The sequence below is a fragment of the Salvelinus alpinus genome, chromosome 30 (assembly GCF_045679555.1).
Source record: "Salvelinus alpinus chromosome 30, SLU_Salpinus.1, whole genome shotgun sequence".
NCBI classification, from domain to species: Eukaryota; Metazoa; Chordata; class Actinopteri; order Salmoniformes; family Salmonidae; genus Salvelinus; species Salvelinus alpinus.
In genome coordinates this window covers 20279106-20296706 of record NC_092115.1, presented here as the reverse complement: position 1 = coordinate 20296706, position 17601 = coordinate 20279106, and the positions used below count along the sequence as shown (strand labels likewise).

Genomic DNA, 17601 nt, shown 5'->3' with positions numbered 1-17601 from the left:
CTGGTTAAATAAAGGTGAAATAAAAAAAAATAAAAAAAATAAACTTAACAAGCCTCAATGAAAATCCCAACAGAGCGACTACTTAAGTCTTTACTAAAAACACCAGCCGTCTCCTCTCACTTTTCAGCAATAGTCTAATTGCCTGTCTTCAAATGTCTTAAAAAACGACAAGCTTCATACCCTCCAGGTAGACGTTGGCCTTAGACCCAGATCTAGGATCAGCTTATGCTAGTTTGAACCATTAGGGGGAAACAGAAAATGGACCTTAGTTCAGTGCTTAGGGATAACTCCTCCTCTACATCATACAGTACCCCACTATCCTACAGAAGAACCATAGTAGTTCATGCCTCTAGTAGGAAGTGTGTGTGTGTGTGTGTGTGTGTGTGTGTGTGTGTGTGTGTGTGTGTGTGTGTGTGTGTGTGTGTGTGTGTGTGTGTGTGTGTGTGTGTGTGTGTGTGTGTGTGTGTGTGTGTGTGTTGAAACTCACTAGTGGCGAGAGCTCCACTCAATGTAGTACTGATGTAGTACTGATGTAGTATTGATGTAGTACTGATGTAGTACTGATGTAGTACTGATGTAGTACTGATGTAGTACTGATGTAGTACTGATGTAGTACTGATGCAACCTGACATCAACATCATGCATAGCTCTCTGTAACGGCTGTCAGGCTGTGAGGAGGACAGTGTTCTGTCTACTCTACCAGTGTGTTTGACAGAAGTCCTTGCTAGAACTGTACATGCACCAGGTTGAACACTTAACAGTCTGTTTATATGGCTCAAGACCGAGGAAAATAATTGCTGAATAAGTCCATTTCTCTGTCATATTCTGTCACAGTTGTATGTTCACAGTCAGCAAGGATGTACAAAACTGTCACGTTACCAGGTCGGAATTGTTTTATCTGCCTTCATCTGTGATAATGAGTTTTTTCAATTAAATATATAAACCCTGGATTGCTGATGCTATGTATTGGCCAATGAGAGGCTTTGAAGCCACTGGTTGGCCATATTGGTACTCCCAAGTAGGAACAGTCCTCCTTAGGAATTAATGGGTTTACTACAGTATTTCAATGACATGTTTCAAGGACAAAAGTACATGTATTTAAGTATTTCTTAGTTGTAGTGGGGACAGTAACATTAGTCATGTCTAGAAATGATACTTCAAGAATTTTTATTTGTATGCATAGCTCAGATAATATCATTTAAAAGTATGGAGTAAGGTGTCTATAATATAATAAATGTGGCACAAATGAGTGTAGACATTAATAAATGCATTTCTATAGCTTCCAATATATCTTTTTACAATGGTAGGGAGGCATGGTGGATTGAGGCACGGTGTCTTCAACACAGCGCCCCCTGTCAGTCATTTAGTGTATATATATACTAGTGTATATATATAAATAAATCATTGGATTTCTTTTGTAGTACCGTCTCATTTTAAATTAACAACATGATTTTTGGACAGCTGTCATCAGGTTCTTTAGGAAATGAAACAATGAAGAATGTTTGTTGACATTTAAGTCTGCTCTCGAGACCGCAAAACAGTACAGAATGAGACTACTACAAACTCTGTCTGTCCTTTTAAATCCTTTCTGTTCCTTGTGTGTTGTGTTGAGTCCCCTCAAACACAAGCGCATGTGCACATGCACAAACACACACACCCTCGGCTCAACCAAGTCTCAGTCCAGCTCAGTCCTCAGTCCTCAGTACATCATGGCCTACCTTTAGCAAGCCACTCGCTCATTCAGGAGGACTTCCCATCCATTGTCAGTGTCTCAGCTTGAAGACGGGGTGTGTGTGTGTGTCAGCCTGGCCACTGTTCCACTATTGTGTTCTATGTGGCGTGAAACTCCTTGGGATGTGTGTGTAAAACCCCTCAAAGTGCCAAAGAGCCTGTTCATGTTAGACAGTAGTGATGGGGGGAAATCTATACAGTTACATATCGGGACATTATTTTTGATGTTTTCTCATGGCTCTGCAGCCATTACGTCTTGAAGTCATTATGAATGAGGATGGGGAGATAATAACACTGTAATGGGGATCACAGTGGCTAATGTAGTTCTATGTCTGTCTGTCTGTCTGGACATACATTAGGCCATCTGTACCTGTACGTGTTGAGGATGACATTGATTGGCTCATTGGGCTATGGAGAAAAATATACTGTGTGTACAGAACGTTATTCTTCTTGCATTACCATTGCCCATACCAGATAGGGCTGGGAATTGCTAGGGACCTCAAGATACGAAATTATTGCGATACTTCGCTGCCGATACGATATGTATTGCGAAATCTCATACGATTCCATATGTACTGCGATTCGATACTGTGATTTAAATGCAATTCGTTGTTCCAAACATATTGTTCACCATATGTCTGCTGCAGAGGGACAAGACAGAGCCATGACAAAACGAGTTGTGATCAGTCATGGAAATAAGTCCTGAAAACAAATTGGCTCCCTATTTAAAAAGAAGATGGAGGACAAGCTATGAAGGAAAAATACTGGAGTTTTGGTGCAGGTACAGCCAACTAGCGCAAAAATAATATCCCGATATGGAATTGTAGCGATTTTTTTTCTCCCATCACTAATACCAGAGTGGGTCCAACAGACAGACTACAAAGAAGGTAGCTAGTGACAGTACAGACACATCTTTCTACCACTGTCTATTTATGGTGCTGTCTGTCTGTCTGTAGTCCTGTTATTATTACTCACCCCAGATGCAGGATAGGCAGTCCAGCCTAGCTCAGCAGTAGCCACCCGAGTGTCCATCAACGTTTCTACGAGAGAGCGAGAGAGAGAGAGAGAGAGAGAGAGAGAGAGAGAGAGAGAGAGAGAGAGAGAGAGAGAGAGAGAGAGAGAGAGAGAGAGAGAGAGAGAGAGAGAGAGAGAGAGAGAGAGAGAGAGAGAGAGAGAGAGAGAGAGAGAGAGAGAGAGAGAGAGAGAGAGAGAGAGAGAGAGAGAGAGAGAGAGAGACTAGAGTCAGTTATTCAAACATCGCAGTGCAGAGTATGTTCTCATACATTCTCAGTCCTGTTCCATGGTTGAAGTTGAGCCATGAAGGAGCACTTTGATGAGTTTTACTTCGGAAAACGACCTGAGTTTGTTCCAGAAAAGAACACTTGATGACAGAAATGAAATGACCCTGCTAGATTTATCTTCCATTTCCACTTCCTTTCTGTTTCAAAAAGAGAGAACGAGAACAAAGAGTTGCATTTCTCCATTTGAGTGGAATGTTGAGGGCCAGTGTCCAGCCCATGGCTCCGGTCGATACCTACGGCTCATACAGTTGCTCTGGCCTAGACCTCCGGCCCATAGCTCCGGCCCATAGCTCTGGGCCCATAGCTCCGGCCCATAGCTCCGAGCCATAGCTCCGGGACCATAGCTTCAGCCCATAGCTCCGCCGGGCCATAGCTCCGGCCCGGCTCTAGTATTAGTGCTGAGCATTATCTCACTGTGTGTGCGTGTGTGTCTGCCCTTGTGCTTGTGTGTGTGTGCTTGTGTGTGTGTGTGTGTGTGTGTGTGTGTGTGTGTGTGTGTGTGTGTGTGTGTGTGTGTGTGTGTGTGTGTGTGTGTGTGTGCGTGCGTGCGTGCGTGCGTGCGTGCGTGCGTGCGTGCGTGCGTGCGTGCGTGCGTGCGTGCGTGCGTGCGTGCGTGCGTGCGTGCGTGCGTGCGTGCGTGCGTGTGTCTGCCCTTGTGCTTGTGTCCGCCAGTGTGTGTGTGTGTGTGTGTGCTGAGGGCCGAGCTTTGTGCCATTGTGTACCCAGAGAGATGTCCATCATCAATGTAGAGGGCTCTCCACAGACAGCCAGGCCATTTCCACTCACGTGTTTCCTTTAGAAACACTATCAGAGCACTGACACCCTGATAGCCTGGCCAGAGACAATACACTCAACACACAAAACCAGAGACACCAATTGGGTCTCAGGGACAACTCTTGACATGGCATTTATATCCAATCGGCTCACCTTAGTACTAAACAAATCAACAAATGAATACCACCTTCAACAGCCAATTCAAAACGTGTGTCTACAAAGCAGCCATCCTCAAGAGCTCCCAAAATAACAATGTGGTTAATAAGCTACAGACTGAGAGAGGCTTCAAATGCAGAGCAGACATGCTCATCAACACACCTTGAGAGGAAGCCTGAATAATTATCTCCATTTCTCTTCTCTTCCTCTTTTATTTAGCCTCTCTCAGAGAATGACGGGTACCCCCCCTTCTCTCTACTTCCCCCCTCTCCCCTCTCCCCTCTCTCTCCCTAACCCTCCCTGACACCCCACAGACAAATAGACCTGGCACCAGTCCCGAGCCATTTGTCAGCCTGTGTTGATTCATATCTGCAGCTTTGGCATACCGTCGGCGTCGCTGAAAGCTAATATTGTTCCAGGTAAGTGAGGACGAGAAACTACGGCCTCAGATTTACTGCTTTTCTATGGGCCAGCCCCCCCCCTCTCCCCGAAGAGCTACAGATTGATGAGCACTGTGACCAGACAGCCTCTTCAGCTGGGTAATGATAGATTCATATGATATAATATAACAGATAGTTTATACTCTGCCAGCAGACGGTTCATCTTGTTGGAAGTCAGCCAGAGATTATTTCACCTTGGTATATCTTGTGCCAACTGCCAAGGCGTGTCTAGGTGTGTCTAGATAGATACAAGAAGAGTGAGGATATGCCAGGAAGGCGTGTCTAGATGAGGATATGCCAGGAAGGCGTGTCTAGATGAGGATATGCCAGGAAGGCGTGTCTAGATGAGGATATGCCAGGAAGGCGTGTCTAGATGAAGATATGCCAGGAAGGCGTGTCTAGATGAGGATATGCCAGGAAGGCGTGTCTAGGTGAGGATATGCCAGGAAGGCGTGTCTAGGTGAGGATATGCCAGGAAGGCGTGTCTAGATGAGGATATGCCAGGAAGGCGTGTCTAGGTGAGGATATGCCAGGAAGGCGTGTCTAGGTGAGGATATGCCAGGAAGGCGTGTCTAGGTGAGGATATGCCAGGAAGGCGTGTCTAGGTGAGGATATGCCAGGAAGGCGTGTCTAGGTGAGGATATGCCAGGAAGGCGTGTCTAGATGAGGATATGCCAGGAAGGCGTGTCTAGGTGAGGATATGCCAGGAAGGCGTGTCTAGGTGAGGATATGCCAGGAAGGCATGTTTAGGCCTAAATGTGGAATAAGATGCCACACACACAGACACACATGGATCAGACATATTGTCCTGACCACAACTAACCTTATACGATTCATTATTCTAAACCATATGGTATTACTTGTCTCTTAACTACTGTTGAGGAAAAAGGGTGAAAATAGCATAGGTGATTGATGGGTGAACAGAAGACGGTAGAGGGTGATTTCAGTGTCAATCTCCTCTTCCTGACAGAAACTGTCCACAGAGCACCAAACCAATTAGTCCTGGTGGTGATTCAGCTGAAGGCTTCTGCTGTGCTACTGTAGTCATACACACACACACACACACACACACACACACACACACACACACACACACACACACACACACACACACACACACACACACACACACACACACACACACACACACACACACACACACACACACACACACACACACACACACCTGCAAACTGGCAGATAGACACACACGCACACAACAAGACCAATCTCCCATGTTCTTTAGCGCTGACAGCCTTGTTCACATTGGGTTTCCATCAGGCAATTTCAATTTTGTTTGTCACTGCTGTCTGCCTGTCTGTGTCTGTCTGTCTCTCTTCCTGTCTGTCTGTCGGACTCTCTGCCCGTCTGTCTGTCTGCCCGTCAGTCTGTCTGCCCATCTGTCTGATAAGACTGTGATGGAGCTCTAAGCACAAGCCACTAGGCTCTGTCATGGGGCCTGCATTCATGGGCTAACTCAGGGGAAATCACTGAGGCTTTAGTCAAACCCCAGAGGGATTGGACCAGCTATTTCTCCTGTCCTATTGAAGAGGTTAGAGGGTGGGGTTAGGAGAGGAGCGGGGTAGTGAGGCAGAGGAAGGAGTGAGGAAGGGGTGTGGTAGGAGGCAGAGGAGACTGATGAGGGTTGTAAACGGAGGGAGGTAGGGCAGAGGGTGAAGTTGAAAACCCAAGGGGGACCACTCGTGTCATGTGGCTAGCCCCCATTAGCAGAGTGTCAGTGCGACAGATGAGCGAATGAGGGACGCTAAATGTACATGAGGACAGTAGGAGAGGGGCTAGACTGAGGTCCCATGGGATGAGGAGAGAGCTTTGCCCCTCCCTATGCCACAGCCCAGGCACCTGTCCACTGTCCATCCCTCTGTGGTTTGACAATGTGAAATAATGGATAACGGTGAATATTGAATGGAAATGTAGCATGAAAGGTGTTAGAATGCACACTTGCATGCTAACCATCCCAATGTGGTGAGGCCTACGTCTAAAAATCTTTGGCATCCCAGACTCCACTCATTTTCCTCACCTTCATGACCACTCACATAATACAGCATGAAGTGAGTGGATTGATTCATATTGAGACAACGTCATATTTTAAGTCACATATTGACATATATTTAATCTTTATAAGTCATATTGATTTCATTGTGCTTTTACTGAGCTGTTAGGATATCCTGAGCTATCTCCCCAATCCATGCCACTGCCAGCTGTCCCTGGCCCAGGTCGTTTCACGCTGGGCTAATTGTTTCACACGACACTAACTCCTCTCCTTAAAGCTAGAAAAGCCCCATAAAACAGTTTGTCCCCTTTTCTTCCGGCCGGCTCCCCCCAAATCACCTCTCAATTAGACCTGACCACATCCAACCACGCCTCCCTGCTCTTCATTTATCCCGTTGCACCCAACTTGTTCTTGTCCTCCTGTTTGGAGGCTATTCCAGGAAGTGTTTCTATTTAGTTGACATTTTGCCATGTCAGCTTTTAGCTGTGTAAGGGGGAGTTCAATTGAAGAAAAAAAACTGTTCGTAAGCAATTAAGTCTGGAACCTACTGAAACAGTTACGTTCTAGTGTTTTGAGTTGTTCATAGTATATTGTATTTGTAAAGTATGTGAAGCCACATCAATCCATAGAAAAACAATGAAATGTTATAGGCCTAGGCAAACAATCATTATAGCTAGAAGCCGTAAGGCCAGAAGGCCATATCGAATGGAACGGATCAGAGAGAGGATTCGTTATTGTAGAATGATCCAGGAATGGCTGGTCCTTTGTTCAATGTATGCATCATGCGTTACAGCCAGCCACACCAATTAAAGTGAATCAATTATTTTGCTGCAGTCCCGCCCAGTTCCCATCACTGCTCTGTATAAAAGGGACTGCTAGGGTGTTTGTGAGAAAGGGGTTTAATGTCATCTATCTGTCATTGGTGTAATTGTCAGGGTCAGTTTTATTGATCTGAGGAGTGCACCTATGACGTTTTCCAGGCTTTGAACCAACAGCTATTGTACTGTATGAACAAAGCAAAGTGCCTTCTCAGTCAATGCTGTTTTCTTGACTGAGTCTATGGACTATGCCTTTTCCCTCCAGGGCAATCCCTCATGTGATTGTCCATTCTGCAGCCACTGCTACAGTCACCCATCAGCAGCTATAGATCAGGTGACCACTAACCCCCAGCCATTAGGCCCCGGACCCCCGGCCCCAGATACAATAGCTCTCTCTGTCATACCGAAGCCTTCCACAAGCGAAACTGTGGCCTGGAATGAAAGGATCAATACCTAATGAGAGACAGAGGGAGGGAGAAAGAGAGAGAGAGAGAAAACGAGAGAAAGAAAGGGAGGAGGGAGACTGCGACTGCATTAAACATTGATGGGGCCCCTGCGTCTGAGATCGATACCTCCAGCCCTCTTCACACAATTACACGTCAGTACGTGAACCCATGATACATCACAGTGGACACGCATAATTACATGTTGTCCAAGGGAGCTGCAGGATCCCATTTATACACAGGGAGGTAGGCTATAGGGAAAGTCAATATAAGAAACAGAAGTTGACAGGATACACAACAAAGGGGACTGGGTTGTTCAATGTTCAGATACAGGATGAGGAGTGTTGTCTGGTTAATTGTAACCAGTATAGGACACACTGAGGGGCCACCAGTGTCATTTTCTCCCTTTGTGGCCATGCCTGAATGTTAGGTGATGTATGCAGAGGGGGTCGGGTCGATATGACATGTGGTGAGGGCGCCTCTCGGTAGCTCACTCTTACTCGGTCAATACGGCTTCAAATTCTCTGAGCCTGATCAAGATATACATATGTTCCAGAGAGAAAGAGGGAGTGGGGAGGAGGATAGACAAACAGAGGAAGAGAGAGGAGAGAGAACTCAGTAGGATTTTAAACGAGTTCAATAAAGATGAAGCCTTGTTGGCATGCCACTGAGCCTGGCATTTTAAATAGGGTTTGAAAACAAATTGAGGAGGAAAAGAGGCAAAATGTCAGTACAGAGACCAAGTGGAGTCGCAATTCAACGGCTCACACACCAGACGTATGTGTGTTTCACTGGTCACCCCCAAAGCCAATTCCTCCTTTGGCTGCCTGCCAATGACTGGAACGAACTGCAAAAATCACTGAAGCTGGAGACCCATATCTCCCTCACTAGCTTGAAGCTCCAGCTGTCAGAGCAGCTCACAGATCACTGCACCTGTACATAGCCCATCTGTAAATAGCCCATCCAACTACTTCATCCCCATACTGTTATTTATTTTTTTGCTCCTTTGCACCCCAGTATCTCTACTTGCACATTCATCTTCTGCACATCTATCACTCCAGTGTTTAATTGCTGAATTGTAATTATTTTGCCACTATGGCCTATTTATTGCCTTACCTCCCTTATCTTACCTCATTTGTTTTGCCTGCGGCTATGGAACCCTGACCTGTTCACCGGATGTGCTACCTGTCCCAGACCTGCTGTTTTCAACTCTCTAGAGACCGCAGGAGCGGTAGAGATACTCTTAATAATCGGCTATGAAAAGCCAACTGACATTTACTCCTGAGGTGCTGACTTGCTGCACCCTCGACAACTACTGTGATTATTATTATTTGACCATGCTGGTCATTTATGAACATGTGAACATCTTGGCCATGTTCTGTTATAATCTCCACCCGGCACAGCCAGAAGAGGGCTGGCCACCCCTCATAGCCTGGTTCCTCTCTAGGTTTCTTCCTAGGTTTTGGCCTTTCTAGGGAGTGTTTCCTAGCCACCGTGCTTCTACACCTGCATTGCTTGCTGTTTGGGGTTTTAGACTGGGTTTCTGTACAGCACTTTGAGATATCAGCTGATGTAAGAAGGGCTATAAAAATAAATTTCATTTCATTTCATTTGATTTACACACACTATATATAGACTTTCTCTCTATTGTGTTATTGACTGTATGTTTGGTTATTCCATGTGTAACTCTGTGTTGTTGTTTGTGTCACACTGCTTTGCTTTATCTTGGCCAGGTTGCAGTTGCAAATGAGAACATGTTCTCATCTAGCCTACCTGGTTAAATAAAGGTGAAATGGAAAAATGAAAAATGTGGCAGGGTCTACAGACAATCACGGACTACAAAGGGAAAACCAGCCACGTCGCGGACACCAACATCTTGCTTCTAGACAAGCTAAACACCTTCTTCGCCCGCTTTGAGGATAACACAGTGCCACCGACGCGGCCCGCTACCAAGGACTGTGGGCTCTCCTTCTTCGTGGCCGACGTGAGTAAGACATTTAAGCATGTTAACCCTCACAAGGCTGCCGGCCCAGATGACATCCCTAGCCGCGTCCTCAGAGCATGCGCAGACCAGCTGGCTGGAGTGTTTACGGACATATTCAATCTTTCCTTATCCCGGTCTGCTGTCCCCACTTGCTTCAAGGTGTCCACCATTGTTCCTGTACTCAAGAAAGCAAAGGTAACTGAACTAAATGACTATTGCCCCGTAGCACTCACTTCTGTCATCATGAATGCCTTGAGAGGCTAGCCAAGGATCATATCACCTCCACCTTACCGGCCACCCTAGACCCACTTCAATTTACTTATCGCCCCATTATTATTATTTTTCTTTTATGTAACCTTTATTTAACCAGGTAAAACCCATTGAGTTTAAAAACCTCTTTCGCGAGGGCGACCTGGCAAGAAGGCAAAACAGGGAAATAGTAGCCTGTCCATAAAACATCACAGAAAAATACAGAATACACACAAAAGACAAAGTGTCACAAGTTAAAGATACAATTGAAGATTGGAAACAATTGCAGTTGTCACAAACAGTGTTGTGATCAGAGTCTTAAAAACAGACAAGGACACTAACTCCCCTAACTTTAAAACCTTCTGAAGCATGTTCCAGGATGAAGGGGCATTACGGGAAAAATATTTTTCCCCCATCTCAGTTCTAGTCTTAGGAACAGACAAGGACAGCAGCAACTGTGAACGAAGACTATACTGAGTGACTGATCTGGTCAGTAACGAACAGAGATACAAAGGGAGTTGTCCAATCAATGCTTTGTACACAAAAGTGTACCAGTGCTTTAGCCTCCTGGTGGAGAGACAGGTCCATTGCATCACAGCATACAGATCACAGTGATGGGTCAGTGATCTAGCGTTGGTAATAAATCTTAAAGCACCATGATACACTGTGTCCAGAGTTTTCATGGTACTTGCTGAGGCCTGCATATAGACACTATCACCATAATCCAGCACTGATAAAAATGTGCTTTGAACAAGATCTTTTCTGACTAACATTGAAAAGCAAGATTTGTTCTTGAAATAGAAACCCAATTTCAACTTCAGTTTCTTGGTATCAATGTGCTGTTTAAAATTCAACTTTTCATCTAACCAAATCCCAAGATACTTATAGGAGGTGACCCTATCCATTTGCTGGCCTGTAATAGTTCAAATCTGCAGGTGACTCCATCTGTTTACTTTCAGGGAAGAGAAAACCATAAACATTGTTTTCCTTTCATTAAGCTGGTGATTCTCTGATCCACCTCTATGCAGACGACACCATTCTGTATACTTCTGGGCTTTCTTTGGACACTGTGTTAACTAGCCTCCAGATGAGCTTCAATGCCATATAACTCTCCTTCCGTGGCCTCCAACTGCTCTTATATGCAAGTAAAACTAAATGCATGCTCTTCAACCGATTGCTGCCTGCACCTGCCCGCCCGTCCAGCATCACTACTCTGGACGGTTCTGACTTAGAATATGTGGACAACTACAAATACCTAGGTGTCTGGTTAGACTGTAAACTCTCCTTCCAGACTCATATTAAACATCTCCAATCACAAAATAAATCTAGAAACGGCTTCCTATTTCGCAACAAAGCATCCTTCACTCATGCTGCCAAACATACCCTCGTAAAACTGACCAACCTACCGATCCTCGATTTCGGCGATGTCATTTACAAAATAGCCTCCATCACTCTACTCAACAAACTGCATGCAGTCTATCACAGTGCCATCCATTTTGTCACCAAAGCCCCATATACTACCCACCACTGCGACCTGTATGCTCTCGTTGGCTGGCCCTTGCTTCATACTCGTCGCCAAACCCACTGTCTCCAGGTCATCTACAAGTCTTTGCTAGGTAAAGCCCCGCCTTATCTCAGCTCACTGGTCAACATAGCAGCACCCACCCGTAGCACGCGCTCCAGCAGGTATATTTCACTGGTCACCCCCAAAGCCAATTCCTCATTTGGCTGCCTTTCCTTCCAGTTCTCTGCTGCCAATGACTGGAACTAATTGCAAAAATCACTGAAGTTGGAGACTCATATCTACCTCACTTTCTTTAAGCACCAGCTGTCAGAACAACTCACATATCACTGCACCTGTACATAGCCCATCTTTAAATAGCCCATCCAACTACCTCATCTCCTAGAGATGAACGTACTTTGGTGCAAAAAGTGCAAATCATTCCCAGAACAACAGCAAAAGACCTTGTAAAGAGAAAAAAGGTACAAAAGTATCTATATCCACAGTAAAACGAGTCCTATATCGACATAACCTGAAAGGCCGCTCCAAAACCGCCATAAAAAGTACTGACTAAGGTTTGCAACTGCACAAACTACGTACTTTTTGGAGAAATTTCCTCTGGTCTGATGAAACAAAAATAGAACTGTTTGGCCATAATGACCATCGTTATGTTTGGAGGAAAAAGGGGAACGCTTGCAAGCTGAAGAACACCATCCCAATTGTGAAGCACGGGGGTGGCAGCATCATGTTGTGGGGATACTTTGCTGCAGGAGGGACTGGTGCACTTCACAAAATAGATGGCATCATGAGGTAGGAAAATGATGTGGATATATTGAAGCAACATCTCAAGACATCAGTCAGGAAGTTAAAGTTTGATCAAAAATGGGTCTTCCAAATGGACATTGCATACTTCCAAAGTTGTGGCAAAATGGCTTAAGGACAACAAAGTCAAGGTATTGGAGTGGCCATCACAAAGCCCTGACCTCAATCCTATAGAAAATTTGTGGGCAGAACTGAAAAAGCGTGTGCGAGCAAGGAGGCCTACAAACCTGACTCAGTTACACCAGCTCTGTCAGGAGGAATGGACCAAAATTCACCCAACTTATTGTGGGAAGCTTGTGGAAGGCTACGCGAAACATTTGACCCAAGTTAAACAATTTAAAGGCAATGCTACCAAATACTTATTGAGTGTATGTAAACTTCTGACCCACTGGGAATGTGATGATATAAATAAAAGCTGAAATAAATCATACTCTCTACTATTATTCTAACATTTCACATTCTTAAAATAAAGTGGTGATCCTAACTGACCTAAGACAGGGAATTTTTACTTTGATTAAATGTCAGGAATTGTGAAAAACGGAGTTTAAATGTATTTGGCTAAGCTGTATGTACACTTCAACTGCATTCAACACCATAGTACCCTCCAAGCTCATCATTAAGCTCGGGGCTCTGGATCTGAACCACGCCCTGTACAACTGGGTCCTGGACTTCTTGACGGGCCGCCCCCAGGTGGTAAAAGTAGGAAACAACACCTCTAATTCGCTGATCCTCAACACAGGGGCCCCGCAAGGGTGCGTGCTCAGCCCCCTCCTATACTCCTTGTTCACCCACGACTGCATGGCCACGCACACCTCTAACTCAATCATCAAGTTTGCAGATGACACAACAGTAGTAGGACTGATTACCAACAATGACGAGAACCTACATTTGAGGGCCCTGGGAGAGTGGTGCCAGGAAAATCACCTCTCACCTATCCACATCAATGGGACCGCAGTGAAGAAGGTGGAAAGCTTCAAGTTCCTCGGTGTACACATCACTGACGGTCTGAAATGGTCCACCCACACAGATAGTGTGGTGAAGAAGGTGCAACAGCGCCTCTTCAACCGCAGGAGGATGTAGAAATTTGTCTTGGCCCCTAAAACCCTCACAAAGTTTTACAGATGCACAATTGAGAGCATCCTGTCGGGCTGTATCACCGTCTGGTACGGCAACTGCACCGCACTCAACCACAGGGCTCTCCAGAGGGTGGTGCGGTCTGCCCAACGCATCACCGGGGGAAAACTACCTTCCCTCCAGGACACCTACAGCACCCGATGTCACAGGAAGGTCAAAAAGATCATCAAGGACATCAACCACCCGAGCCACGGCCTGCTCACCCCGCTGTAATACGATACAGGTGCATCAAACCTTTGACAGAGAGACTGAAAAACAGCTTCTATCTCAATGCCATCAGACTGCTAAATAGCCATCACTAGCCCACTTTCACCCAGTTACACAACCCTGCACCTTAGTGGCTGATGTCCTGTATACATAGACTTGGAATCACTTTAATAATGGAACACTAGTCACTTTAATAATGTTTACATATTGCTTTACTCATCTCATATGTATTTACTGTATTCTATTCTACTGTATTTTAGTCTATGCCACTCCGACATTGCTCAATCTAATATTTATATATTAGTTGCATTATTTTACTTTAAAATGTGTGTGTATTGTTGTGAATTGTTTTAGATACTAATGCACTGTTAGATACTACTGCACTGTTAAATACTACTGCACCGTTGGAGCTAGGAACACAAGCATTTAGTTTTATATCTATTTTCATAATATGAAATTGTGAAAATAATGATAATGCCCCTTCAGTGTAAGAGCTGTTTGAAAAGACCACCTGAAAGTTCAACCTGTTTTGGTGGGATGGAGTTTTGGCCTTCCATGGTGACATCACCATTCAGTAAATTAGTTAATAGACCAATAAGAAAGAGAATTCCAAACCTCTCTGCCAATAACAGCTAATTTTCAGTTTTCCTTCCCCACTCAAACCACTCCCAGACAATCATAGCAAAATTCTTCCTTGAGATATTGCTCTTTCCTAAGAAGCTATTTTTGTTTCTTTTTGACAATTTTAATTGAAAACAATCACAGTAAGGCACTTAATTGTTACCCAGAAATGATTTGATATCGAGATAAAAATGGATACATTGGACCTTTAATCAAATGTCAACACTGGGGATTGGAATAAAAGAGACACTTTTTACAGAGGGAATATGTTTCTGAACAAATGGAGCAGGAGGCCCCCTGTCAATATCTATGCTGTTCGGCTGCCCAAGGGGAAGCCATTCACTAACACACAGCACTCTGGGAAATTAAAATCATAGAATGTGATTGGTCGAAATGTTGTTAGCGCTTACTCCGGGCTCTTGCGGGCGCTTATCGGATTTCAAACCAGGATCAGTTGAGCCGCGTCCCAGTGGCTAAGCGTGAACGCTTTAAGCTGATTTGAGATCAGTGATTGAGTTTATGGGGGTATGGTGGTGGAAGATGGGGAGATTGTGCTGGAATACTGCTTCTACACAAAGAAAATAGAGTCAGTGATAACAACGCGAGTCACCACAGTAGGTCGACAGATGGAGGACATGTACTTAGTAAAGTTAAACCTCGCTAAATATCCTTCTGTCTATTACTTTATTTTAAGGTCTACCATACCCATTTTGACCAACCTTACCTAGCAACTTCAGTTGGGAGTATGTATATTTCAGATTTTCATTCATTTCATTTCTCAATAGATAGTTAAGACAGCGTGGTTAATCTATGTAAATTGAAATCTGAACAGAAAATTATCTTGAGACGTTAGCTGACAGAGGAAATGAACGCGCGTCTCACACCACTGATCTAGGAGACACAGCTAAATGAATGGGATCACACACACGCTCACACGCACTCACACATGCAAACACACTGAACACCCTGTACAGGGAGACCCAGTCACACCTCGTCGTGTCAGTGAAAATGAACTTTTCCGTGTAAAGGACTGACTCACCATAGCAGGGAGAGAGGGAAGGAGGGGGGGATACGACCGGAGGGGGACAATATCACACCATGGAGAGCGAGGGAAATCTTTGGGGTGTGAAAGAGAGGTAAGAGTGGAAAGGGAGAGAAATGTAGCAGGAGTGGAGCAGGGGAAGAGCAGGAGAGGAGCAGGTGAGTCACACACTGCTTGGCACCCATGTGCCCATCAGAGACTAGTTGAGACTGTTGGGAGACTAGTTGAGACTGTGCGGTTGGGAGACTAGTTGAGACTGTACGGTTGGGAGACTAGTTGAGACTGTACAGTTGGGAGACTAGTTGAGACTGTGCGGTTGGGAGACTAGTTGAGACTGTGCGGTTGGGAGACTAGTTGAGACTGTGCGGTTGGGAGACTAGTTGAGACTGTGCGGTTGGGAGACTAGTTGAGACTGTACGGTTGGGAGACTAGTTGAGACTGTACGGTTGGGAGACTAGTTGAGACTGTGCGGTTGGGAGACTAGTTGAGACTGTGCGGTTGGGAGACTAGTTGAGACTGTGCGGTTGGGAGACTAGTTGAGACTGTACGGTTGGGAGACTAGTTGAGACTGTACGGTTGGGAGACTAGTTGAGACTGTACAGTTGGGAGACACTAGCTGAGACTGTGCGGTTGGGAGAATAGTTGAGACTGTACGGTTGGGAGACTAGTTGAGACTGTACGGTTGGGAGACACTAGTTGAGACTGTGCGGTTGGGAGACACTAGTTGAGACTGTGCGGTTGGGAGACTAGTTGAGACTGTACGGTTGGGAGACTAGTTGAGACTGTACGGTTGAGAGACTAGCTGAGACTGTATGGTTGGGAGACTAGTTGAGACTGTACGGTTGGGAGACACTAGTTGAGACTGTATGGTTGGGAGACTAGTTGAGAGTGTACGGTTGGGAGACTAGTTGAGACTGTACGGTTGGGAGACTAGTTGAGACTGTACGGTTGGGAGACTAGTTGAGACTGTACGGTTGGGAGACTAGTTGAGACTGTGCGGTTGGGAGACTAGTTGAGACTGTACGGTTGGGAGACTAGTTGAGACTGTGCGGTTGGGAGACTAGTTGAGACTGTGCGGTTGGGAGACTAGTTGAGACTGTACGGTTGGGAGACTAGTTGAGACTGTACGGTTGGGAGACTAGTTGAGACTGTACGGTTGGGAGACTAGTTGAGACTGTACGGTTGGGAGACTAGCTGAGACTGTACGGTTGGGAGACTAGTTGAGACTGTACGGTTGGGAGACTAGTTGAGACTGTGCGGTTGGGAGACTAGTTTAGATTGTACGGTTGTGAGACACTAGTTGAGACTGTATGGTTGGGAGACACTAGTTGAGACTTTGCGGTTGGGAGACTAGTTGAGATTGTGCGGTTGGGAGACTAGTTGAGACTGTACGGTTGGGAGACTAGTTGAGACTGTACAGTTGGGAGACACTAGTTGAGACTGTGCGGTTGGGAGACTAGTTGAGACTGTGCGGTTGGGAAACTAGTTGAGACTGTACGGTTGGGAGACTAGTAGAGGCTGTACGGTTGGGAGACACTAGTTGAGACTGTACGGTTCGGAGACACTAGTTGAGATTGTGCGGTTGGGAGACTAGTTGAGACTGTACGGTTGGGAGACTAGTTGAGACTATACGGTTGGGAGACTAGTTGAGACTGTACGGTTGGGAGACACTAGTTGAGACTGTGCGGTTGGGAGACTAGTTGAGATTGTGCGGTTGGGAGACTAGTTGAGACTGTACGGTTGGGAGACTAGTTGAGACTGTACAGTTGGGAGACACTAGTTGAGACTGTGCGGTTGGGAGACTAGTTGAGACTGTGCGGTTGGGAAACTAGTTGAGACTGTACGGTTGGGAGACACTAGTTGAGACTGTGCGGTTGGGAGACACTAGTTGAGACTGTACGGTTGGGAGACTAGTTGAGACTGTACGGTTGGGAGACACTAGTTGAGACTGTACGGTTGGGAGACTAGTTGAGACTGTACGGTTGGGAGACTAGTTGAGACTGTACGGTTGGGAGACTAGTTGAGACTGTACGGTTGGGAGACACTAGTTGAGACTGTACGGTTGGGAGACTAGTTGAGACTGTGCGGTTGGGAGACACTAGTTGAGACTGTACGGTTGGGAGACTAGTTGAGACTGTACGGTTGGGAGACACTAGTTGAGACTGTACGGTTGGGAGACTAGTTGAGACTGTACGGTTGGGAGACTAGTTGAGACTGTACGGTTGGGAGACTAGTTGAGACTGTACGGTTGGGAGACTAGTTGAGACTGTACGGTTGGGAGACACTAGTTGAGACTGTGCGGTTGGGAGACACTAGTTGAGACTGTGCGGTTGGGAGACTAGTTGAGACTGTACGGTTGGGAGACTA

The 17601-nt window shown here is 45.6% G+C and overlaps 1 protein-coding gene across 3 annotated transcripts in view; it reads right to left on the bottom strand.

Annotated features, from left to right (window-relative positions):
- The window catches only part of LOC139560632 (ephrin type-B receptor 1), a 405983-nt gene that overhangs the window by 275183 nt on the left and 113199 nt on the right, over positions 1-17601 (bottom strand). For all 3 annotated transcript variants that reach the window (XM_071377579.1, XM_071377581.1, XM_071377580.1), the window contains exon 2: positions 2707-2771. In XM_071377579.1, the coding sequence (XP_071233680.1) occupies positions 2707-2771 (65 nt within the window). The remainder of the gene's footprint in view (positions 1-2706; positions 2772-17601) is intronic.